Here is a 25,253-nt window from a genome sequence, read left to right on the forward strand (position 1 = left end):
CGGGGCTAGTAGGAGAAGGGAAGGAAGAAGCAAAGAACAAGAAAAAGACAGCAGGCCAACGTGGTCAGTCCTTATACCCCATAGATAAGAAACATTCCATTCAAATTTGTAGATAAGGGTTAACCAATCAAGTAGCCCCTATTCAAATAATGTGCTACCAGAGAAGCTTCCAGAATGATGCAAAAAACTGTAACCATGAGAGGACAGAATGTACATACATACTGTGACCACTGGGAAATATATTGATCAGTTATATGTATATAGGTAGGGTGCCATGGTAGCGTAGCAGTTAACGCGATGCTATTACTGGTCAGAGGTTCAGAGTTTGGAGTTCAATTACAGCGTCCCCTGAAAGGAGTCTTGGCATGGTTTCCCTGTGGGTTTTCCTCAGATCCTCTAGTCTCCTCCCACAGTCCAAACACTTACTGGGTAGCTTAATTGGTCATTGTAAATTGTTCCACGATTAGGTTAGGGTTAAATCGGAGTCATTGGGGATTGCTGGATGATGTGACTCGAAGGACCAGAAGGGCTTATTCTGCACTGTATTAAGTAAATATTAGCAGGCATAAACTGGTAAACTGCACAGACAACGCAATTGTACAGTTTAATCCAATAGATGTGACAATTGAAGCTAATCTGACACATCTCTCCCTGTCTCAGCTCCCTCGTCTGTGGCGAGAGCCAGGAGCCGACCAATTTGTGTGATCTTCCTCAGACGACTGAAGACTGCAGACAACTTGAGATGGACACTGAAGCTGAGGGCAGTCAACCTGAGGTGGAGGACAGCTTCCTGTGATTGGTGGGCCGGCTCTCACCACCGTTCCAGAACCTTTTATCACACAAAATACAACCCTGCTGGAGAAATCCCAGATTAGTCCATTGCCTGATCCATCCTGAGATTCCTCAGGAATGCTGAGGTAACACCGTGAAAATGATGAAGTCGTGAATCTCTCTGGAAAAGGTCAATGTGAGCCACGGAACTGGGCGTTAGACTCGGGGAGGTCTGCACTTCTGGGAATGTGGACCCCTGATTCTCTGTGTCCAGTCCTTCCCACCCCACTGGGAATGACCATTCTCTGTGTCCAGTCCTTCCCACCCCACTGGGAAGGCCAGTCTGTGTGTCCAATCCTTCCCACCCCACTGGGAATGACCATTCTCTGTGTCCAGTCCTTCCCACCCCACTGGGAATGACCATTCTCTGTGTCCAATCCTTCCCACCCCACTGGGAATGACCATACTCTGTGTCCAGTCCTTCCCACCCCACTGGGAAGGCCAGTCTGTGTGTCCAATCCTTCCCACCCCACTGGGAATGACCATTCTCTGTGTCCAATCCTTCCCACCCCACTGGGAATGACCATTCTCTGTGTCCAGTCCTTCCCACCCCACTGGGAATGACCATTCTCTGTGTCCAATCCTTCCCACCCTGCCTCTTCTTCCTCAGCCACCACTCGTACTAGATGCGATAGGCCCCAACAGCAGCTCAGCAGAGTCCTCTGTCTTGGACCAAGAGAAGGTTGATCAGCTCTGTGGCTTCTGCTTTCACCATATGACTTCATACGTCTTCTAAGTGAAGACCCTTCTCTCCCAGGGATGAGGTCTTTGGAGCTTCTGTTGGCAATTTCAGGGTTTTTACAGGATGGAGTTAGCCCCAGGTCCAACCCTCCTCCTCTCACAGCCGGGCCTGGGGCCATCCGTTGTGGAGTTTCTCACCGCGATGGGATGGACATCCTGCTTGTCCAGTTCTCCCCTCTGATCATCATGTGTGTCCAAGCCTTCCCAGCCCAGTGGGGGTGGACATTGCCAAAGATCAGCCATGGCTCCAGCTCCCAGAAATTCCTCCTGGTGCTTATGAGTCTCAAAAGCATAAACACGCACAGTCTTCCTTCAAACTGCAGGACCCCTCTCCCCGTCTCAAAAGTGTTGGGCCCATCTCTCCTCAAAGCTGAGGTGCCCTGTCCCTCCCTGTCTCCCCTCCCTATCTCCTTTCCCAATTGCAGGACACACCCCAATTCCCTTCCAAACTGAGGGACCACGACCCTGCGATCTGCCCTCCAAAGTGAGGGACCCTCTCATCCCCTCCAAATGGAGAGACCTACTCCTCGACATTGCTCCTCCAAAGTGAGGGACCTGTCACTGCCCGTCTCCCAACACACAGGGGTGATTCCTCCACTCAGCCTCTGCTTCTTGCTGCTTCGAACCACCTTCCCTCTGCTTGGCTGCCCTTATGCTGAGGGACCTCTCTCCTGTGCAGAGAAAACGAATGCCAGAAGCCCTCAGTAGGCTGGTTGAGTGTTAACACTTACTGCTCTCCATAGCCGCAGCCCTGCCGAGTGCTTTCTCTCCTCCCTCTGTCTCTCCTCAAACTGAGAAGCTCCTCCCCTCCATCACTCCTTTCAAACTGTTCTACCTATCACCTCCCAGCTTCTTACTTCAACTTGCCTTCCCCTCGCCTGGCCTCACCTATCACCTCCCAGCTTGTACTCTCTCCCCCTCCTCCTTATTCCGGATCTTCCCCCTTCCTTTCCAGTCCTGATGAAGGGTCTCAGCCCAAAACGTTGACTCTTTATTCATTTCCATCGATGCTGCCTGACCTGCTGAATTTCCCCAGCATACTGTGCGTTGTCTGTCTCCCTGCTCTCTTTCCCCTGACCCCTTATGGTGGTGGTTTGGACTTCTAACAACATTTTTCATTCGTAAGCAAACTACCTCCCACCCACATCAGAATCATCTTTGGGTTTGAAATCCAGGGACCCTGACCGTGGCTCAAACGTTTGTCTTATATTAAGATACACATAGCTAAAACCAGTACAGTATTAGAGTGTAGGATTAAAGAGAGAGAGAGAATTCGCTGTACTATCAAATCTTTTGAACTTTCATGAACTGAATATGAAAATATGAATCTTTTAGGGACCACTTAGTAACTTTTCTGAACATCTAACTATGGATTTCTAATCAGAAGAACCTTATCCCTGGATCTAATCTGGAGCAAAACATTTTCAGGGTAATATTATCCAGACAAAAGCTAGATTAAAGTGTTATAGTTTGTACAATAATGCAATATTAGAATTTATCCCAGCCAATTACAGTCACCTTATAGATAGATATTTTTGCACAAAATGAAATTATATAAAGGAACTATTTTTCTCTTTATCTTGTTTTAAGCAAAACTTGTAAATATTTGTGAATGCCGGTTTTGTTATTGGTGTCGTAGATGCTTGGGTCTAAATGTGTAGGGGTTGCATCTGCTGAAAGGAGATTCCTCCTTCACTCCCTCTCCACACACATCAAACCGGGAGCTCATGTCGCTGAAACGTTAGACCGAGCCTGCAGTTGGGAACTCAACAACAGAGGCTCAGAACCACACTCGGGTTTATTATCACTGTGACATAAAATGTTACCTTACTACAACAGTACAATACAGAGACGTAAAAATTTCTATAAATTACAAAAAATATATAGATACTGCATTTAAACAAAAGAAATAAGGAGGTTTGGTTCACAGAAGATGGGAAAAAGCTGTTCCTAAAACATTGAGTGTGTCTCTTCAGGTTCTCCACCTATCACCTCCCAGTCTCACTTCATCCCCCTCCCCACCCACCCACCTTCCCCCTCACCTGGTCTCACCTATCACCTCCCAGTGTCTCACTTCATCCCCTCCCCACCCACCCACCTTCCCCCTCACCTGGTCTCACCTATCATCTCCCAGTGTCTCACTTCATCCCCCTCCCCACCCACCCACCTTCCCCCTCACCTGGACTCACCTATCACCTCCCAGTGTCTCACTTCATCCCCTCCCCACCCACCCACCTTCCCCCTCACCTGGTCTCACCTATCATCTCCCAGTGTCTCACTTCATTCCCCCCTCCCCACCCACCTTCCCCCTCACCTGGTCTCACCTATCACCTCCCAGTCTCACTTCATCCCCCTCCCCACCCACCCACCTTCCCCCTCACCTGGTCTCACCTATCACTTCCCAGTCTCACTTCTTTCCCCCTCCCCACCCACCTTCCCCCTCACCTGGTCTCATCTATCACTTCCCAGTGTCTCACTTCATCCCCCTCCCCACCCACCCACCTTCCCCCTCACCTGGTCTCACCTATCACCTCCCAGTGTCTCACTTCATTCCCCCTCCCTCACCTTCCCCCTCACCTGGTCTCACCTATCACCTCCCAGTGTCTCACTTCATCCCCTCCCCACCCACCCACCTTCCCCCTCACCTGGTCTCACCTATCACCTCCCAGTGTCTCACTTCATCCACCTCCCCACCCACCCACCTTCCCCCTCACCTGGTCTCACCTATCACCTCCCAGTGTCTCACTTCATCCACCTTCCCCCTCACCTATCACCTCCCAGTGTCTCACTTCATCCCCTCCCCCACCCACCCACCTTCCCCCTCACCTGGTCTCACCTATCACCTCCCAGAGTCTCACTTCATCCACCTCCCCACCCACCCACCTTCCCCCTCACCTGGTCTCACCTATCACCTCCCAGTGTCTCACTTCATCCACCTTCCCCCTCACCTATCACCTCCCAGTGTCTCACTTCATCCCCTCCCGCTCCCTCACCCACCTTCCCCCTCACCTGGTCTCACCTATCACCTCCCAGTGTCTCACTTCATCCCCTCCCCACCCACCCACCTTCCCCCTCACCTGGTCTCACCTATCACCTCCCAGTGTCTCACTTCATCCCCTCCCCAACCACCCACCTTTCCCCTCACCTGGTCTCACCTATCACCTCCCAGTGTCTCACTTCATCCCCCTCCCCCACCAACCCACCTTCCCCCTCACCTGGTCTCACCTATCACCTCCCAGTGTCTCACTTCATCCCTCTTCCCCACCCACCCACCTTCCCTCTCACCTGGTCTCACCCATCACCTCCCAGTGTCTCACTTCATCCCCCTCCCCACCCATCCACCTTCCCCCTCACCTGTCACCTGTTAGCTTGCACTCCTTTCTTCCCCCCCATCTTAATCTGAATTCTGACCCTTCCTTTCCCATCCTGATGAAGGGTCTCAGCCCAAAACGTCGACTGTTTATTCCTCTCCATAGATGCTGCCAGAGCAACTGAGTTCCTTCAGCATTTTGTGTGTGTGTGAGTGTGTGTGTGTGTGTGTGTGTGTGTGTGTGTCTGTGTGTGTGTGAGTGTGTGTGTGTGTGTGTCTGTGTGTGTGTCTGTGTGTGTGTGTGTGTGTGTGTGTGTGTGTGTGTGTGTGTGTGTCTAGACTACCCCTTTGTCATTTGCCCCAGCAGTAGGAGGCACAGAACACTGGCCATGCAACATCACAGGACAGAACAGGCTCTTCGGCCCACAATGCTTTAACCTACTCCAGGATATTAGAGATACAGTGCGGAACACGTCCTTACGGCCCTTTGAGCCATGCTGTGAGCTACCCACCAATTAACCCTAGATTAATCACGGGTCAATTTTACAATGACCTATTAACCCACCAACCAGTACATCTTTGGACTGTGGGAGGAAACCAGAGAACCCAGAGGAAAGCCACGTGTTCCACAGGGAGGGCATACAAACTCCTTACAGACAGGATGAACTCTGAACTCCGATGCCCCGAGTGTTGCGCTGTCCAGTCTGAGGTCAATCTAGCCCTTCCCCCCCACATAGCCCTCTATTTTCTGACATCATGTGCCATCATTTCTTAAATGTCCCTAACATATCTGCCTCTACCACACACCCACCACTCTCTGTCTAACTTACCTCTGACATCTCTCCTATACTTTCCTCCAATCACCTTAAACTGATGCCATTTGCACCCTGGGGAAAAGGTGCTGACTGTCACTTCCTGCTGCATTTTGTGTGTACCACTCTATCGGTGCCCGTGGGTTCGGTTAGTGTGCTGTGGAATGCCATGTTGGCCTGAAGCATGGTGACCCTCGCGGGCTGCCCCCAGCACATCCCCACTCATTTGATTTGACCGAAACTACGCATCTCACTGTACGTCTCGATGTTCATGTGACAAATAAAGCTACTCTCTAATCTTTTCATCTTTATACACCTCTCTGAAGTCATCACAGCCTCCCTCACTCTAAAGCAGGGTTTAGAACCATAGAACACTACAGCACAGTACAGGCCCTTCAGCCCTCCATGTTGTGCCGACCCATATTATCCTTAAAAAAAGTACTAAACCCACACTACCCCATAACCTTCCATTTTTCTTTCATCCATGTGCCTGTCCAAGAGGTTCTTAAATTCCCCTAATGTTTTAGCCTCCACCACCATCCCTGGCAAGTCATTTCAGGCACTCACAACCCTCTGCATAAAAAACTTACCCCTGATGTCTCCCTTAAACTTCCCTCCCTTAATTTTGTACATATGTTCCCAAAATTGTACATATATTTTGTACAAAGGTTCCCAACCTTTTGAATGCCATGAACTAAAACATTAAGCAAGAGGTCCGTGGACTCCAGGTTAGGAACCTTTGCTCCAAAGAGAAAAGCCCCTGCTCGCTCAACCTATCCTCATAAAACAGGCTCTCTAATCCAGCAGCATCCTGGTGAATCCCCTCTACACCCTCTCTAATCCAGACAGCATCCTGGTGAATCTCCTCTGCACCCTCTCTAATCCAGGCAGCGTCCTGGTGAATCTCCTCTGCACCCTCTCTAATCCAGGCAGCATCCTGCTGAATCTCCTCTGCACCCTCTCTAATCCAGGCAGCATCCTGGTAAATCTCCTCTGCACCCTCTCTAATCCAGACAGCATCCTGGTAAATCTCCTTTAAATACTCTCTAATCCAGGCAGCATCCTGGTAAATCTCCTCTGCACCCTCTCTAATCCAGGCAGCATCCTGGTGAATCTCCTCTGCACCCTCTCTAATCCAGGCAGCATCCTGGTAAATCTCCTCTGCACCCTCTCTAATCCAGGCAGCATCCTGGTGAATCTCCTCTGCACCCTCTCTAATCCAGACAGCATCCTGGTAAATCTCCTCTGCACCCTCTCTAATCCGGGCAGCATCCTGGTGAATCTCCTTTGCGCCCTCTCCAATCCAGGCAGCATCCTGGTGAATCTCCTCTGCACCCTCTCTAATCCAGACAGCATCCTGGTAAATCTCCTTTAAACACTCTCTAATCCAGACAGCATCCTGGTGAATCTCCTCTGCACCCTCTCTGAAGCTTCCACATCCTCTCTGTAATGAGAGAACCAGAATTGAACACAATACTCCAAGTGTGGGCTAATTCTGGAGGTCATGTGTTAAGGCAAGATTAGGTAGGTTTGAGTAAGATATGCAAGACAAGTTTCTTCACACAGAAGAGGGTGCAGCATTTTATCAAAGAGAAAGAGAAAATGATTATAGCTGAGTCCTAACTTATTCACCCTTCCCTTGCGTTCTTTTATCTTTACAGATTCTAGTCTTTGCACTCTCCCTCAGCCACACATTGAATGCTGGAGGAACTCAGCGGGTCAGGCAGTGTCTGCAGAGGGAAAAAGACAGTTTTCATTTCAGGTTGAGGCTCTTCATGAGGGCTGAGCTCAACATACCTGCAGTGCAGACACAGGAGGGGCTCTGTAGTCTGTTGTGTGCCTGCCTGGCTGCACGTTGGCTTCTAAATCAGACCAGGCTGGCAGGATCACTAGGGCAGGTGTATCACCTCCCCACCTATGCCTACTCTCACTCACATCCTGTTTGACACCAAATGTTTAAGAGGGGCAACAGGGAAACAGGATAAGCCCAAACACACAAAATTCTAAAGATGCTAGGGAACAGAGAAGATTTAAACTCCTTCAGGGTAGGCATACCTCAAAGAGACTTCGCCGATGAGACCTGATGAAGAGTCTCAGCCTGTTTATTCCCCTCCATAGATTCTGCCTGGCCTGCTGAGTTCTCCAGCATTTCAGAAACACAAGAGATTCTGCAGATGCTGGAAATCCGAGCAACACACACAAAATGCTGGAGGAACTCAGCAGGTCAGGCAGCATCTACGGAGAGGGATAAAGAGTGATGTTTTGGACCAAGACCCTTCACCAGGACTGTTCATCCCTCCACCATTTTGTGTATGTTGCTGAAGGCCCTTCAGTAACATCATAACTGATGCAAACTTGGCTTCAACCCCACTTCTGCCCATCTACCTTGATGATCAAATATCTGGTAAATTGGTTTATTCTCATCACACGTACTGAGATACAGTGAAAAGCTTGTCTTGCACACAGTTCATATAGATCAGATCATTACACTGTGCATTGAGGTAGAACAAGGGAAAACAATAACAGAATGCAGAATAAAGTGTCACAGTTACAGAGTAAGTGCAGTGCAGGCAGACAATAAGGTGCAAGGTCATAATGAGGTATATTGTGAGTCCACCTTATCATACAAGAGGTCTGTTCAAGACTCTGAGAACAGTGGGATAGAAGCTGTCCTTGAGCTTGCTGGTACTTGCTTTCATGCTTTTGTATCTTTTGCTGATGGGCGAGGGGAAAGAAGAGAGAATATCTGCCTTGAATTTCACACCCTTTGCCCATTGCAGTGAAAATCAGGACCAACGCCTGCCTCTGAATGTCTAATTGAGTCTGAGGCCCTCCCTTGGTCAGAGTCAACCATAGCTGTTGTGTCATAGCTGTCCACATGATACACAAGCCAGGGCAGTACGATATAGAGAGTGAGCTGTTGCCCATGTAGCAGGCTCCCCCTCTCCATGCAGATGATAAATCCAAAGGAGCTACAGAGACCGACACAGTTTGGCACCAGCAGCATTGCTGGAGTTGCCAGTCAGCGTCGAACCCAACATAGGACTGTCTTAGGGACTCCAGCTCTGGACTTTTCCTCAGGGTTTACCCCCAAGGGGTATAGCTGAAAAGCAGCCTAAGTTTGAGATCAGAGTTTTCCTTCTCCTAGAAGAGCTGCCAATCACGGCTAATGAGCCCCATCTGCCCGAAGCGACTGGTTTTAAGGCTCCAGTAAGCCGCCTTTGCCTCTTCTCCTGTCAGTTCCGCTGGGCTCAGTACCTAAGCGACAAGTGAAGGTTAGGAGGTTGTCAGAGGCTATTTGAGAAGCATTTAATAGCTAATGGGAGCTGGTCCTCAATACCCCACCACCCCACAGTTTGTGGGTTTGTCGACAAATGAAACAACGTTCCTCCGGACCAAGGTGCACAGCACAGTACATATAAATCTCACACAACATATGAAGTAATATTACCACAAATAAATTAACAAATAACAAAGTGCATTTACAACACAAGTTTTAAAAAGTAAACAGTATAACACTACTGGTGGTTCACACGTGATGAGACCTGGGGGGTGGCAGGGAGTTCAGTCGTCTCACAGTCTGGGGGAAGAAGCTGTTTCCCATCCTAACAGTTCATGTCCTAATTCTACAGTACATACTGCCTGATGGTAGGGGGTCAAGGAGATTGTTGGACAGATCATCGACAATGCTAACAGCCCTGCATAAGCAGTGCTCCTGAAAAAAATAACTCTGATGGGTGGAAGAGAGACCCCGATGATCCTCTAATCAGCCCTCGTAATCCTTTGTGGGGACTTATGGACAGATATCTTGTGTTTCCTGTACCAGGTAGTACTGCAGCTGGTAAGGACTGGTGCTCCTATAAAAATTGGTTAGAATGGGAGCAGGGACTCGCCTCAACGTCAACTGTCCATTTCCCTCCATAGATGCTACCTGACCCTCTGAGTTCCTCGACAATTTTTGTGTGTCCCCTCCCACACGAATCCATCCAAGGCTGACCCATTAACTACGGCACCACGTTTCGAAGTTGCTTTGAGTCTGATTTCTCTCTGAATGCGTTAAGTGACTGAGCAGTCTTGCAGGGAGATGTAGTTAGTTTCACATAGGTATTTGATCCCAATAATGGTACGAACAATATTTTAAAATCATTTGTAACTGTGTTCATTTAGAATGTGTATGTGTTAAATGTGAGAAGAGTTTTGATACTTGCCCTATTGGTCTGTAATGTACTGTTCATTTATCTTTTTAACAGAATAAACACATATTTTCTAGCAATTTTCCTCATTCTCTTTTTCACTTGAGTCATTGAATCAGAATTCAGTTTAATATCACTGAAACGTGCTATGAAATTATGGTGCAATATATTAAAAATTACTGAAAATTACAAAAATAAATAAATGCAGCAAAAGATGAATAAAAGGTTCATTGTCCATTCAGAAATCTGATGGCGGAGGGGAAGAAGCTGTTCCTGAACGTTAAGTATATGTCTTCAGGCTCCTGTAGCTTCTCAATGAGAAGAGGGCATGTCCTGGGTGATGGGGATCCTTGTTGATGGACGCCACCTTTTTAAGTCATCGCCTTTTGAAGATGTCCTGGATGTTGGGGAGGCCGGTGTACATGACAAATTTGGCTGAGTTTGTAACTTTCTGCAGCTTTTTCTGATCCTGTGCAGTGGCCCCTCCACACCAGATAGGGATTCACCCAGTCAGAATGCTCTCCACAGTACATCTGTAAACATTTGCAAGAATCTTTGGTATCAGACCGAGTCTCCTCAGACTTCTAATGAAATATAGCTGCACTGTTATGTTGGGTCCAGGTTAGATCCTCAGAGAGGCTGACAACCAGGAACTTGAAACTGTTCACCCTCTCCACTGCTAATTCCTCGAAGAGGACTGATGTGTGTTCCCTCAACTTCCCCTTCCTGAAGTCCACAATCAACTCCTTGGTATTGCTGATATTGTGTGCAAGGTGGTCATGAGAAGTGGGCATGTCCCAGGTGGCGAGGGTCCTAATGATGGGTGCTGCCTTCTTGAGGCATCATCGTTTAAAGATGTTCATGACAGTGGAGAGGGTTGTCCCTGTGATGGAGATGGCTGGGTTGGTTTACAACCCTCTGCAGCCTCTTCTCATCCTGCACACTGGAGCCTCTGTACCAGACAGTGATGCAGCCAGTTAAAATACTCTCCATTGTATATCTGTAAAAAATTGCCAGAGTTTTTGTGAAATACTGAATTTCCTCAAACTCCTATTGAAGCAGAGCCACTGGCACTCTCTCTTTGTGATTACCCAGGAAATTGAAGCTGCTCACCTTTTCTGCCATGGAAACCCTCAATGAGATCTTTAACACCACTTGAGTGGTAATTATTCGTGTATCTTAGAAAATTGAAATAAGGCAATGGTCAGTCTGCATTTGGACTATTGTGAATGTTATTGGGCTCCTTATCAAAGAAAGAATGTGCAGACATTGGAGACGTTCAAAGAATGATCCAGGAATGAAAGGGTTAACATATGAGGGGCGCTGGATGGCTTTAGGCCTGTACTCACTGGAGTTTAGAAGAATGAGGGGGATCTCAATGAAACCTATCGAATATTGAGAGGCCTAGATAGGGTGGATGTAGAAAGGATGTTTTCAAAAATTGGACCAGAGAGCACAGCCTCAGAATAGAGATGATGAGGAATTTCTCTAACCAGAGGGCAGTGAATCTATGGAACTCATGCCACAGGCAGATGTGGAAGCCAAGTCATTGGATATATTTTGGGAGTGATGGGTATGTTCCTGATTAGGACATCTAAGGTGTGAGGGAACATAGGAGTAAGTGTATCAAAAGGCCACAGAGAGAAGACCAGAGAATGGAGTTGAGAGGGATAATAAATCAGCCAACACGAGGAAATCTGCAGATGCTGGAAATTCAAACAACACACACAAAATGATGGTGGAACACAGCAGGCCAGGCAGCATTTATAGGGAGAAGCACTGTCGACGTTTCGGGCCGAGACCCTTCATCAGGACTAACTGAAAGGAAAGATAGTAAGAGGGTGAACCTCTTTGAACCTCTTCTGCACCCTCTCCACCCTCTTACTATCTTTCCTTTCAGTTAGTCCTGACGAAGGGTCTCGGCCTAAAATGTTGACAGTGCTTCTCCCTATAGATGCTGCCTGGCCTGCTGTGTTCCACCAGCATTTTGTGAATGTTAATAAATCAGCCATGATTGAATGGCAAAGTAGACTCAATGGTCCAAATGGGCCAGTTCTGTTCTTACGCCTAATTGATCTTATGTTTGCATCTTGGACATCAGTAAAACAACGTTGTTATGCTGTGGAAACAGTATCAATCATGGAAGGCCCAATTGAAGCCAATGAATGGCTTGTGTTATATTTCTCTCAGAGAAAAAAATTATAATTCTATATCTCAATACAGCACAGAAGAACAAGTCATTATTTTATTGAATGGCAGAGTCCGTCTAAATGAAGCTGTGACCATGGGAACACCTTCTGTCAGGGAACAGATCAAGAAGGTGGAATGTTAAAAATTAGCCTCGTGAGCAACTCCTGCAACACATGAACTAGGTAAAAATAAACAAGGACTTTTTACCGTCTTTAAATTATTAGAGATACGATGTGGGAAGCAATTCATCAAAACAAAGGTGAAGATCAGAATACTATCATTATAAGAAAATGGAGAGGCCTCGTGCTTGTAAATTTCTTGTAAATTCAGCCAATGCTGGAAATCTCAAGCAACAGACGAAAACTACTAGAACTCTAGTCAGACAGCCTCTGAGGAGGGAAATTCCAGCATTTGGTCCAATAAATAATGGAGTATGTTTCTGAATTACCCTTCATTTTGTCATTGAACACAAACTGGTCGCAGTGAGGGTCGTAGCCGGAAATGGGTGGGCAGGGCGTCACGGATGTGACATCATGTGAATACGGTCCGGAGAAAGCACGGACGGACGGCGACGTTCCCTACGTCGGTGCGACGCCAACACGTTCCGGCGTTTTGCCGGTGGCGCGAGGTGACGCAAGCTGGAGTGGACGTGGGAATAATGTGGAGGGTGAAGGCGGCCCTGGGCAGAGGTGAGACCGGGGTCGGGGCCGGGGCCGGGGGTCGGGGTCGGGGTCGGGGCCGGGGGCCGGGGGCCGGGGTCGGGGCCGGGGGTCGGGGCCGGGGGCCGGGGCCGGGGCCGGGGTCGGGGCCGGGGCCGGGGCCGGGGTCGGGGCCGGGGTCGGGGCCGGGGCCGGGGCCGGGGTCGGGGCCGGGGGCCGGGGCCGGGGCCGGGGTCGGGGCCGGGGTCGGGGCCGGGGGCCGGGGCCGGGGCCGGGGTCGGGGCCGGGGGTCGGGGTCGGGGCCGGGGGCCGGGGGTCGGGGGTCGGGCCGGGAGCGAGGGCCTGCACGCCCCTCTGCGGGGTCGCGGAGGAGCTAGCAAGGGGCAGTGTCGAGGCTCATCCCCAGCACACCGAGACCACATCCGGTGCAGCCGGCAGATCATCAACTCGGTCGGCCCGAAACTTGATGGTCTACCAGCACACGGAGATGTCCGACTGGCACCTTCTCGGCTGCGGGAGTACGTGCTGGGGGACGCAGGTGGGGAAGGGCCACAGCCCAGGGTCCTTCTCCCCTGGGAGCTGAGGTGTGAGGGGTTGGGGGTATACCCCCTGAATGTAAATATGAAAGAATAATGTGCCACAAGGGTGGCAAAACATTAGAACTTTGAAAATGTAAAGACAGTAATGGTACCAACTGTAAAGAATTGAAAGTCTTTGAATGGTTGTTGTATATAATTTTATTTTGGAATAAAATATATTTTGTTTAATAAAAAAAAAAGTTTTTTACACAGAGAGTGGTGAGTGCGTGGTATGGGCAGGCGGCGGTGGAGGTGGATACGATAGGGTCTTTTAAGAGACTCCTGGATGGGTACATAGAGCTTAGAAAAATAAAGGGTTGTGGGTAACCCCAGGTAATTTCTAAGTGAGGGACATGTTCAGCAGAGCATTGTGGGGGGTATGGCCGGTACTATGCTGTAGGTTTTCTATGCTCTATGTTACTGGAGAACCATTCAAAAGTCTGATTACAGTGGGATAGAAGATGTCCTTGGGCCTGGTGGGACGTGCTTTCACTGATAACAGTGGGGTAGAAGCTGTCCTTGGGCCTGGTGGGACGTGCTTTCACTGATAACAGTGGGGTAGAAGCTGTCCTTGGGCCTGTTGGGACGTGCTTTCACTGATAACAGTGGGGTAGAAGCTGTCCTTGGGCCTGGTGGGACGTGCTTTCACTGATAACAGTGGGGTAGAAGCTGTCCTTGGGCCTGGCGGGGCGTGCTTTCACTGATAACAGTGGAGTAGAAGCTGTCCTTGGGCCTGGTGGGACGTGCTTTCACTGATAACAGTGGGGTAGAAGATGTCCTTGGGCCTGGTGGGATGTGCTTTCACTGATAACAGTGGGGTAGAAGCTGTCCTTGGGCCTGGTGGAACGTGCTTTCACTGATAACAGTGGAGTAGAAACTGTCCTTGGGCATGGTGGGACGTGCTTTCACTGATAACAGTGGGGTAGAAGCTGTCCTTGGGCCTGGTGGGACGTGCTCTCACTGATAACAGTGGGGTAGAAGCTGTCCTTGGGCCTGGTGGGACGTGCTCTCACTGATAACAGTGGGGTAGAAGCTGTCCTTGGGCCTGGTGGGACGTGCTTTCACTGATAACAGTGGGGTAGAAGCTGTCCTTGGGCCTGGTGGGATGTGCTTTCACTGATAACAGTGGGGTAGAAGCCGTCCTTGGGCCTGGTGGGATGTGCTTTCACTGATAACAGTGGGGTAGAAGCCGTCCTTGGGCCTGGTGGGATGTGCTTTCACTGATAACAGTGGGGTAGAAGCCGTCCTTGGGCCTGGTGGGACGTGTTCTCACTGATAACAGTGGGGTAGAAGCTGTCCTTGGGCCTGGTGGGATGTGCTTTCACTGATAACAGTGGGGTAGAAGCTGTCCTTGGGCCTGGTGGGACGTGCTTTCACTGATAACAGTGGGGTAGAAGCCTGGTAGGACGTGCTTTCACTGATAACAGTGGAGTAGAAACTGTCCTTGGGCCTGGTGGGACGTGCTTTCACTGTTAACAGTGGGGTAGAAGCTGTCCTTGGGCCTGGTGGGACGTGCTTTCACTGATAACAGTGGGGTAGAAGCTGTCCTTGGGCCTGGTGGAACGTGCTTTCACTGATAACAGTGGGGTAGAAGCTGTCCTTGGGCCTGGTGGGACGTGCTCTCACTGATAACAGTGGGGTAGAAGCTGTCCTTGGGCCTGGTGGGACATGCTTTCACTGATAACAGTGGGGTAGAAGCCGTCCTTGGGCCTGGTGGGACGTGTTCTCACTGATAACAGTGGGGTAGAAGCTGTCCTTGGGCCTGGTGGGATGTGCTTTCACTGATAACAGTGGGGTAGAAGCTGTCCTTGGGCCTGGTGGGATGTGCTTTCACTGATAACAGTGGGGTAGAAGCCGTCCTTGGGCCTGGTGGGACGTGCTTTCACTGATAACAGTGGGGTTGAAGCTGTCCTTGGGCCTGGTGGGACGTGCTTTCACTGATAACGGTCGGGTAGAAGCTGTCCTTGGGCCTGGTGGGACGTGCTTTCACTGATAACAGTGGGGTAGAAGCCGTCCTTGGGCCTGGTGGGACGTGCTTTCACTGATAACAGTGGGGTAGAAGCCGTCCTTGGGCCTGGTGGGACGTGCTTTCACTGATAACAGAGGAGTAGAAGCTGTCCTTGGGCCTGGTGGGAGGTGCTTTCACTGATAACAGTGGAGTAGAAGCTGTCCTTGGGCCTGGTGGGACGTGCTTTCACTGATAACAGTGGGGTAGAAGCTGTCCTTGGGCCTGGTGGGACGTGCTTTCACTGATAACAGTGGGGTAGAAGCTGTCCTTGGGCCTGGTGGGACGTGCTTTCACTGATAACAGTGGGGTAGAAGCTGTCCTTGGGCCTGGTGGGATGTGCTTTCACTGATAGTGGGGTAGAAGCTGTCCTTGGGCCTGGTGGGACGTGCTTTCACTGATAACAGTGGGGTAGAAGCTGTCCTTGGGCCTGGTGGGACGTGCTTTCACTGATAACAGTGGGGTAGAAGCTGTCCTTGGGCCTGGTGGGATGTGCTTTCAGGCTTTTGTATCTTCTGCCCGATGAGAGAGGGGAAGGCGGAATGTCCGAGATAGATGGGGTCTTTGATTCTGCTGGCTGCTTCTCTGAGGCAGTGAGAAGTGTAGACAGAGTCCATGGAGGAGGAGCTGACTTCTGTGATGTGTCCACAAACTCTTGCAGTTAGGGGCCAACGGGATGCATTGGGGCAGGCTGCTTTCTATAGATCATCGATTAAAAACAAGAGCAGACATGACCTCGGGACAATAGAGTGTGGATACAGGATACTGAGCCTGGTCTCATCCTGCATATTCTGGAAACCTTGCTACAAGGGTCCAGACCCTTTGAGCTGGGAGAGTGTGCCTACAGTGAAAAGACTGGCCCAATCATCCCATGCTGGCTGCAGTACCCACCCAGCTAGTCCCACCATCCTGCCCTTGTCCCGCCAATCCTTTCCCTATCCACTTTTCCTGCTCTGACATTAGTGCCCCCTGGGCAATCCACTGAGTGTATCTTCAATCAGTCTCTCGAGCTGGTTCCATACTTTATTAGTTTCCCTGTGAGAACCCGTGTTGAACCTCCTGTTCTTTCCAACAGCTCTTGTCATGTTTCAGAATTGGGTTTATTATCACTGACTTATTTACTTTTTACAACATAGAATAGTACAGTACAGGCCCTTCGGCCCACAATGTTGTGCCGACCCTTAAACCCTGCCTCCCATATAACCCCCCACCTTAAATTCCTCCATATACCTGTCTAGTAGTCTCTTAAATTTCACTAGTGTATCTGTCTCCACCACTGACTCAGGCAGTGCATTCCACACACCAACCACTCTCTGAGTAAAAAACCTTCCTCTAATATCCCCCTTGAACTTCCCACCCCTTACCTTAAAGCCAAGTCCTCTTGTAGAAACATAGAAAATAGGTGCAGGAGTAGGCCATTTGGCCCTTCGAGCCTGCACCGCCATTCAGTATGATCATGGCTGATCATCCAACTCAGAACCCTGTACCTGCTTTCTCTCCATACCCCCTGATCCCTTTAGCCACAAGGGCCATATTTAACTTCCTCTTAAATATAACCAATGAACAGCCTCAACTGTTTCCTGTGGCAGTGAATTCCACAGATTCACCACTCTCTGTGTGAAGAAGTTTTTCCTCATCTCGGTCCTAAAAATCTTCCCCTTTGTCCTTAAACTGTGACCCCTCGTTCTGGACTTCCCCAACATTGGAAACAATCTTCCTGCATCTAGCCTGTCCAATCCCTTTAGAATTTTATATGTTTCAATAAGATCCCCCCTCAATCTTCTAAATTCCAGTGAGTATAAGCCTAGTCGATCCAATCTTTCTTCATATGAAAGTCCTGCCTTCCCAGGAATCAATCTGGTGAACCTTCTCTGTACTCCCTCTATGGCATGAATGTCTTTCCTCAGATTAGGGGACCAAAACTGCACACAATATTCTAGGTGCGGTCTCAGCAAGGCCTTGTACAACTGCAGTAGAACCTCCCTGCTCCTGTACTCAAATCCTTTTGCTATGAATGCCAACATACCATTTGCCTTTTTCACTGCCTGCTGTACCTGCATGCCCACCTTCAATGACTGGTGTACAATGACACCCAGATCTCATTGCATCTCCCCTTTTCCTAATCGGCCACCGTTCAGATAATAATCTGTTTTCCTGTTCTTGCAACCAAAGTGGATAACCTCACATTTATCCACATTAATTTGCATCTGCCATGAATTTGCCCACTCACCTAACCTATCCAAGTCACCCTGCATCCTCTTTGCATCCTCCTCACAGCTAACACCACCGCTCAGCTTCATGTCATCCGCAAACTTGGAGATGCTGCATTTAATTCCCCCGTCTAAATCATTAATATATATTGTAAATTACTGGGGTCCCAGCACTGAGCCTTGCGGTACCCCACTAGTCACTGCCTGCCATTCTGAAAAGGTCCCGTTTACTCCCATTCTTTGCTTCCTGTCTGCCAAATATTTCTCTATCCACATCAATACCATACCCCCAACACCGTGTGCTTTAAGTTTGCACACTAATCTCTTGTGTGGGACCTTGTCAAAAGCCTTTTGAAAATTTAAATATACCACATCCACTGGCTCTCCCCTATCCACTCTACGAGGTACATCTTCAAAAAATTCTATAAGATTCGTCAGACATGATTTACCTTTCACAAATCCATGCTGACTTTGTCCGATGATTTCACCCCTTTCCAAATGTGCTGTTATCACATCTTTGATAACCGACTCTAGCATTTTCCCCACCACCGAGGTCAGACTAACTGGTCTATAATTCCCCGGTTTCTCTCTCCCTCCTTTTTTAAAAAGTGGGGTTACATTAGCCACCCTCCAATCCGCAGGAACTAATCCAGAATCTAAGGAGTTTTGAAAAATTATCACTAATGCATCCACTATTTCTTGGGCTACTTCCTTAAGCACTCTGGGATGCAGACCATCTGGCCCTGGAGATTTATCTGCCTTTAATCCCTTCAATTTACCTAACACCACTTCCCTACTAGCATGTATTTCCCTCAGTTCCTCCATCTCACTAGACCCTCGGTCCCTTACTATTTCCGGAAGATTATTTATGTCCTCCTTAGTGAAGACAGAACCAAAGTAGTTATTCAATTTGTCTGCCATGTCTTTGTTCCCTATGATCAATTCACCTGTTTCTGACTGTAAAGGACCTACATTTGGCTTGACCAATCTTTTTCTTTTCACGTACCTATAAAAGCTTTTACGTTCAGTTTTTATGTTCCCTGCCAGCTTTCTCTCATAATCTTTTTTCCCATTCCTAATTAAGTCCTTTGTCCTCCTCTGCTGGTCTCTGAATTTCTCCCAGTCCTCAGGTGTGCCGCTTTTTTTTTGCTAATTTATATGTTTCTTCTTTGGACTTGATACTATCCTTAACTTCCCTTGTCAGCCACAGGTGCACTACCTTCCCTGGTTTATTCTTTTGCCAAACTGGGATGAACAATTGTAGTTTATCCATGCGATCTTTAAATGCTTGCCATTGCATATCCACCGTCAACCCTTTAAGTATCATTTGCCAGTCTATCTTAGCTAATTCACGTCTCATACCTTCAAAGTTACCCTTCTTTAAGTTCAGAACATTTACTTCTGAACTAACTATGTCATTCTCCATCTTAATGAAGAATTCCACTATATTATGCTCACTCTTACCCAAGGGGCCGCGCACAACAAGATTGCTAGCTAACCCTTCCTCATTGCTCAATACCCAATCTAGAATGGTCTGCTCTCTAGTTGGTTCCTCAACACGTTGTTTCAGAAAACCATCCCGCATACATTCCAAGAAATCCTCTTCCTCAGCACCCTTACCAATTTGGTTCACCCAATCTATATGTAGATTGAAGTCACCCATTATAACTACTGTTCCTTTATTGCACGCATTTCTAATTTCCTGTTTAATGCCATCCCCAACCTCACTGCTACTGTTAGGTGGCCTGTACACAACTCCCATCAGTGTTTTCTGCCCCTTGGTGTTATGCAGCTCTACCCATATCGATTCCACGTTGTATTGAGCAGTGGTGCCCTGGGGAAGAGGCGCTGGCTGTCCACTCTTATCTATTCCTCTTATTATCTTGTATACAATATCTTTATTAGGGAATCAGAGGGCCAGCAAGCTGAACCACACAGTATCCCACCAATTTAACCCTAGCCTAATCACAGTACAATGACCGATTAACCCACTAACTGGTATGTCTTTGGACAGTGGGAGGACACCCACAGGCAGGATGCACAAACTCCTTACGAGAGAAGGCTGGGATTGAACTCTGAACTCTGACATCCCGAGCTCTAACAGCATTGCACTAACTGCTACACCAACATGGAGCTCAATTATAGAAACTCGTGGAGTCTAATGTCATGGAAGCAGGCCATTCATCCTTCTGATCCAGGCTGACTGAGTTTCCCAGCGAGCTAATCTCTCCTGCCCACATTTGGCCCATACACTTCTAAATTGCTCTTCTCAGTGTATTTATCTTGAAGGCTAATATGCCTGCCTCAACCATAGTTTCTGGCAGCTCGTTCCAAATACACACCACCCTTTGAAAGAAGAAGCTACCCCCTGATGTCCCTTCCTCTAGCCTCTGAAATTAAACCCTCTTGCTTTTTGCACACTCTCCCTGAGAAAAAGACAACGTGCTTTCACCCTATTTGACAATGCCCCCAATGCTGGTGAGAGTTTGCCACTGATGGAGTATTTCCCAATACTGTACGTTGGCCCCTCAATACCAGATGGTGATACAAACAGTTCTGTGTTAAACTAAAGAAAATCTGCAGATGCTGGGAATCTGAGCAACTCACACAAAATGCTGGAGGAAATCAGCAGGCCAGGCAGCATCTATGGAAAAGAGTACAGTCGGTTCAGGCTTAAACCCTACAGCAGGACTAGAGAAAAATTTGAGGAGCACCTGGGCTCCATCCACCAGGACAAGTGGGATCTCCCAGTGGCCACCCACTTTAATTCCACTTCCCATTCCCATTCTAACATGTCCATCCATGGCCGCCTCCAGTGTTGTGATGAGGTCACATTTAGGTTGGAGGAACAACACGTTGTATTCTGTTTGGGTAGCCTCCAGCCTGATGGCATGAACATCGATTTCTCAAACTTCCAGTAATGCCTCTCTCTTCCCCCCCCCCCCCCCCGCCGCCACATTCCCTTCACCATTTCCCATCCTCTTTTCCCTCTCTCACCTTATCTTCTTGCCTGCCCATCGTCTCACTCTGGTGCTCCTGCCCCCCCCCCCTTTTTCTTTCTTCCAGGGTCTTCTGTCTCTTTCACCAATCACTCCCCTTTCAGGTTTCACCTATCATCTTGTGTTTCTCTTCCCCCACCCCCCCCCCCCACCTTTTAAATTAACTCTTCAGCTTTTCCTGTCCTGCCAAAGGGTTTTGGCCTGAAACATCAACTGTTTACTCTTTTCCATCGATGCTGCCTGGCCTGTTGAGTCCCTCCAGCATTTTGTTTCTGTAGTTCTGTGATATCTGCTCACTCACTGACAGCGACCTGTTTTTGGGTAATCCACACACACTTTGCCCCTTTTTCTCTCCTCCTGATTCTCACAGGTCCTTTCAAATGTCCATCTTTCCTATGCTTCCTCTTCACACCACCTAGTTCCATATGCTGTATGTCCCCCATTGAACTGTTCCCATCTGCCAAATGAAGGGTGTCATCTGAAATGGCAGCTGTTTAATCCTCTCCATAGATGCTGTCTGACCTGCTGAGTTCCTCCAGCATTTTGTCTGTTATCCCCAGATTACCAGCACCTGCAGTCTCTTACTGAGGGAAAGGTTGTTGTCTTGACAACATGTCACTCGGCTATCCTGTACTCTAACTCATCGTTATTTGGGATTTGATTGTTTGCCTGGGGATCTGCCAGGTGTTTCTCAGTTTCAGAGCTCTGGCGGCTTCACTCACTGGTTCTCTTTTCTTCTCAGTGTTTCATCGCTGGCCTGTCACCGGACCCTCACCCTCGCTGCGCCTGCCTCCCTCTCACTGTGCCGAAGATGACCGGTTGAACCCACTGGCTCTGGGTCCCACCCACCTTCCGTTGAAAAGCAGGTTGGTTGCTGGTCAATCACATGACAAGGGCTGTAGAGCCAGAGATGGAGTGTATATGGATTTCAGCAAGGCATTTGATAAGGTACCCCACGCAAGGCTTATTGAGAAAGTAAGGAGGCATGGGATCCAAGGGGACATTGCTTTGTGGATCCAGAACTGGCTTGCCCACAGAAGGCAAAGAGTGGTTGTAGACGGGTCATATTTGACATAGAGATCAGTGACCAGTGGTGTGCCTCAGGGATCTGTTCTGGGACCCCTTCTCTTCGTGATTTTTATAAATGACCTGGATGAGGAAGTGGAGGGATGGGTTAGTAAGTTTGCGGATGACACAAAGGTTGGGGGTGTTGTGGATAGTGTGGAGGACTGTCAGAGGTTACAGCGGAACATTGATAGAATGCAAAACTGGGCTGAGAAGTGGCAGATGGAGTTCAACCCAGATAAGTGTGAGGTGGTTCATTTTGGTAGGTCAAATATGATGGCAGAATATAGTATTAATGATAAGACTCTTGGCAGTGTGGAGGATCAGAGGGATCTTGGGGTCCAAGTCCATAGGACACTCAAAGCTGCTATGCAGGTTGACTTTGTGGTTAAGAGGACATACAATGTATTGGCCTTCATCAACTGTGGGATTGAATTTAGGAGCTGAGAGGTAATGTTGCAGCTATATAGGACCCTGGTCAGACCCCACTTGGAGTACTGTGCTCAGTTCTGGTCGCCTCACTACAGGAAGGATGTGAAAACTGTAGAAAGGGTGCAGAGGAGATTTACAAGGATGTTGCCTGGATTGGGGAGCATACCTTATGAGAATAGATTGAGTGAACTCAGCCTTTTGGAGCGATGGAGGTGTATACAATGATGAGAGACATTGATCATGTGGATAGTCAGTGGCTTTTTCCTCAGGCTGAAATGACTAGCACAAGAGGGCACAGTTTTAAGGGGCTTGGAAGCAGGTACGGAGGGGCTGTCGGGTAAATTTTTTTACACAGAGAGTGGTGGGTGTGTGGAATGGAGCTGCTGGTGACGGTGGTGGAGGCAGATACAATAGGGTCTTTTATGAGGGGTGATTGATGAGTTCGAATCCTAAGGTAGAAGGAGTCAATTTTAGAAAACCTAGCAGATTTATTTTTCAACATGGTCCCCTCCTACATTTACACACTTAGTCCAGCAGTCGTGGAGCATACGGATCGTGGACCTCCAGAAAGTGTCCACAGATAGGTGATTGATAAGTTTGAGGCCTAAGGCAGAAGGAGATGAGTTATACAGCTCTTGTTACATGCACATGCAGTTCAACTCTTTGAGTGATTATGCAGAAAGTTTGAAGTTAATAATTCATCGGGTGATTGATAAGTTCGTGGCCTGGGGTGGAAGGAGATGTGTTATTACCAATCACCCCTGCTGTGGACACTTTTCTGGAGGTCCATGATCCGTATGCTCCACGACTGCTGGACTAAGTGTGTAAATGTAGGAGGGGGCGATGTTGAAAAATAAATCTGCTAGGTTTTCTAAAACTGACTCCTTCTACCTTGGGCCACGAACTTATTAATCATCCCTCGTAAGAGACTCTTGGATAGGTACATAGAGCTTAGGAAAATAGAGGACCATATGTATCTCTAGGTAATTCCTAAAGTAAGTACATGTTTGGCACAGCATTGTGGGCCATAAGGCCCGTATTGTGCTGTAGGTTTTCTATGGTTCTGATGTTTTCTATGTTTTGTTTGCCATGCGGTACCATCCAGTAAAGCAAGTGGTTACTGCCCACCCTCCGTCCCTGAGGTGCAGGTGGACGATGGTTACCCGTCCTGTCAGTTACTGTCCACCCTCCGTCCCTGAGGTGCAGGTGGACGATGGTTACCTGTCATGTCAGTTACTGTCCACCCTGTGTCCCTGAGGTGCGGGTGGACGATGGTTGCCTGTCCTGTCAGTTACTGTCCACCCTCCGTCCCTGAGGTGCGGGTGGACGATGGTTACCCGTCCTGTCAGTTACTGTCCACCCTCCGTCCCTGAGGTGCAAGTGGACGATGGTTGCCCGTCCTGTCAGTTACTGTCCACCCTGTGTCCCTGAGGTGCAGGTGGACGATCGTTGCCCGTCCTGTCAGTTACTGTCCACCCTCCGTCCCTGAGGTGCAGGTGGACGATGGTTACCTGTCATGTCAGTTACTGTCCACCCTCCGTCCCTGAGGTGCAAGTGGACGATGGTTGCCCGTCCTGTCAGTTACTGTCCACCCTCCGTCCCTGAGGTGCAGGTGGACAATCGTTGCCCGTCCTGTCAGTTACTGTCCACCCTCCGTCCCTGAGGTGCAGGTGGACGATGGTTACCTGTCATGTCAGTTACTGTCCACCCTCCGTCCCTGAGGTGCAGGTGGACGATGTTTACCTGTCATGTCAGTTACTGTCCACCCTGTGTCCCTGAGGTGCAGGTGGACGATGGTTACCTGTCATGTCAGTTACTGTCCACCCTCCGTCCCTGAGGTGCAGGTGGACGATGGTTACCTGTCATGTCAGTTACTGTCCACCCTGTGTCCCTGAGGTGCAGGTGGACGATGGTTGCCTGATGCTGTCCATTGGGCTGAATGGTCTGTTTCCATCCTTTATGACTGCATGAGTTATTTGTTATGGGGCTTCATAGAGCAAGTGCACCTTAAACCCTCTAGTGTGGGACCTACATCACAGGTATCCACTTGGTGCTAATTAGGGTCACAGATTGGTAAATTAAATTATTTTATTATTATCCCATGTACTGAGATACAGTGAAAAACTGGTTTTGCTTACTGTTGATACAGATCAGATCATTACACTGTGCATTGAGGCCGAACAAAGTAAAACAATAAAGGAATGCAGAATAAAGTGTCACAGAGAAACTACAGGCTGACAATAAGGTGGAAGATCAGGGTGGACGGGGAGGTAGGAGATTGAGACAAAGGATCAGCCATGTGATGAAATGGATGGGCCAAATGGCCTAATTATGCTCTGATGATTATGCCATTGATCTGTGATAACAAGGTAGATTGTGAGATCAAGAGTCCATCTTATCGTGTTAGGGTTAGGGATCATTCACATTCTTATAACAGTGGGGTAGAAATTGTCCTTGAGCCTGGTGGGACGTGCTTTCAGTCTTTTGTATCTTCTGCCAGAAGGGAGAGGAGAGAATGTCTGGGGTGGGTGGGGTATTTAATTAAGCTGGCTGCTTTACTGAGGCTGTGTCCACAGAGGGAAGTCTGGTTTCCAACGTGCTGAGCTGTGTCCACAACGGTCTGTAGTTCCTTGGAGTCACGGGCAGAGCAGTTAGACCGAGCCGGGGTACATCCGGATAGGGTGCTCTCTGTGGTACATCAGTAAAAATTGATGAGGGTGAAAGAGGACATTAGGAGTTTTGGGAGGAAGTAGATGCTCTACTCAGCTTTGAATGAGAAATATTGTAGGCTGAGACCACTTGTGGAGTAATCCAAAACTAGGGCTCGTTGTGCACAATAATTTCTGGCCAATTCAGCAGAGAAGTGGTTCCATATAGTTGTCATAGCCATGGATGATAACCTATTAAATGCTCCTAATGACATGTGCATCTCAAGTAGCCTCTGACAACCAAGTCCAGCTCCTGGCCTTCACGTGTGGCTTAGCTACTAAGCCTGACAGAAACATTTCTAGTGACAGGAGAAAGGGCAAAGGCAGGCTACTGGCACCTTAAAACCAGTTGCTTTGGGAAGATGGGGCTCATCAGCTGTGCTTGGCAGCTTATCTAGGAGAAGTACTGTAGATTCCAGACTACAGAGCTCACCTGATTAAAAGCCGCACGCTCTAATTTTAGAAAGAAAATCAATTTTGTACTTGTACAAGCCGCACCGGATTTTAAGCCACAGGTGTC

General features: G+C 48.6%; 2 protein-coding genes across 2 annotated transcripts in view; both read left to right on the forward strand.

Moving 5' to 3' along the window:
- The window catches only part of pdgfrb (platelet-derived growth factor receptor, beta polypeptide), a 157,609-nt gene extending 147,642 nt beyond the window's left edge, over window positions 1-9,967 (forward strand). The window contains exon 23 of the mRNA XM_059990686.1: window positions 661-9,967. Within this exon, the coding sequence (XP_059846669.1) occupies window positions 661-796 (136 nt within the window). The 3' untranslated portion in view covers window positions 797-9,967. The remainder of the gene's footprint in view (window positions 1-660) is intronic.
- Window positions 9,968-12,638: 2,671 nt separating this feature from the next.
- Window positions 12,639-25,253, forward strand: part of dele1 (DAP3 binding cell death enhancer 1) — a 68,613-nt gene continuing 55,998 nt past the window's right edge. Inside the window, exons 1-2 of the mRNA XM_059990688.1 lie at window positions 12,639-12,766; window positions 21,271-21,394. Coding sequence (XP_059846671.1) covers window positions 12,736-12,766; window positions 21,271-21,394 — 155 coding nt within the window. The 5' untranslated portion in view covers window positions 12,639-12,735. The remainder of the gene's footprint in view (window positions 12,767-21,270; window positions 21,395-25,253) is intronic.

Source organism: Hypanus sabinus, chromosome 15, assembly GCF_030144855.1.
Source record: "Hypanus sabinus isolate sHypSab1 chromosome 15, sHypSab1.hap1, whole genome shotgun sequence".
In the NCBI taxonomy this organism is placed as follows: domain Eukaryota; kingdom Metazoa; phylum Chordata; class Chondrichthyes; order Myliobatiformes; family Dasyatidae; genus Hypanus; species Hypanus sabinus.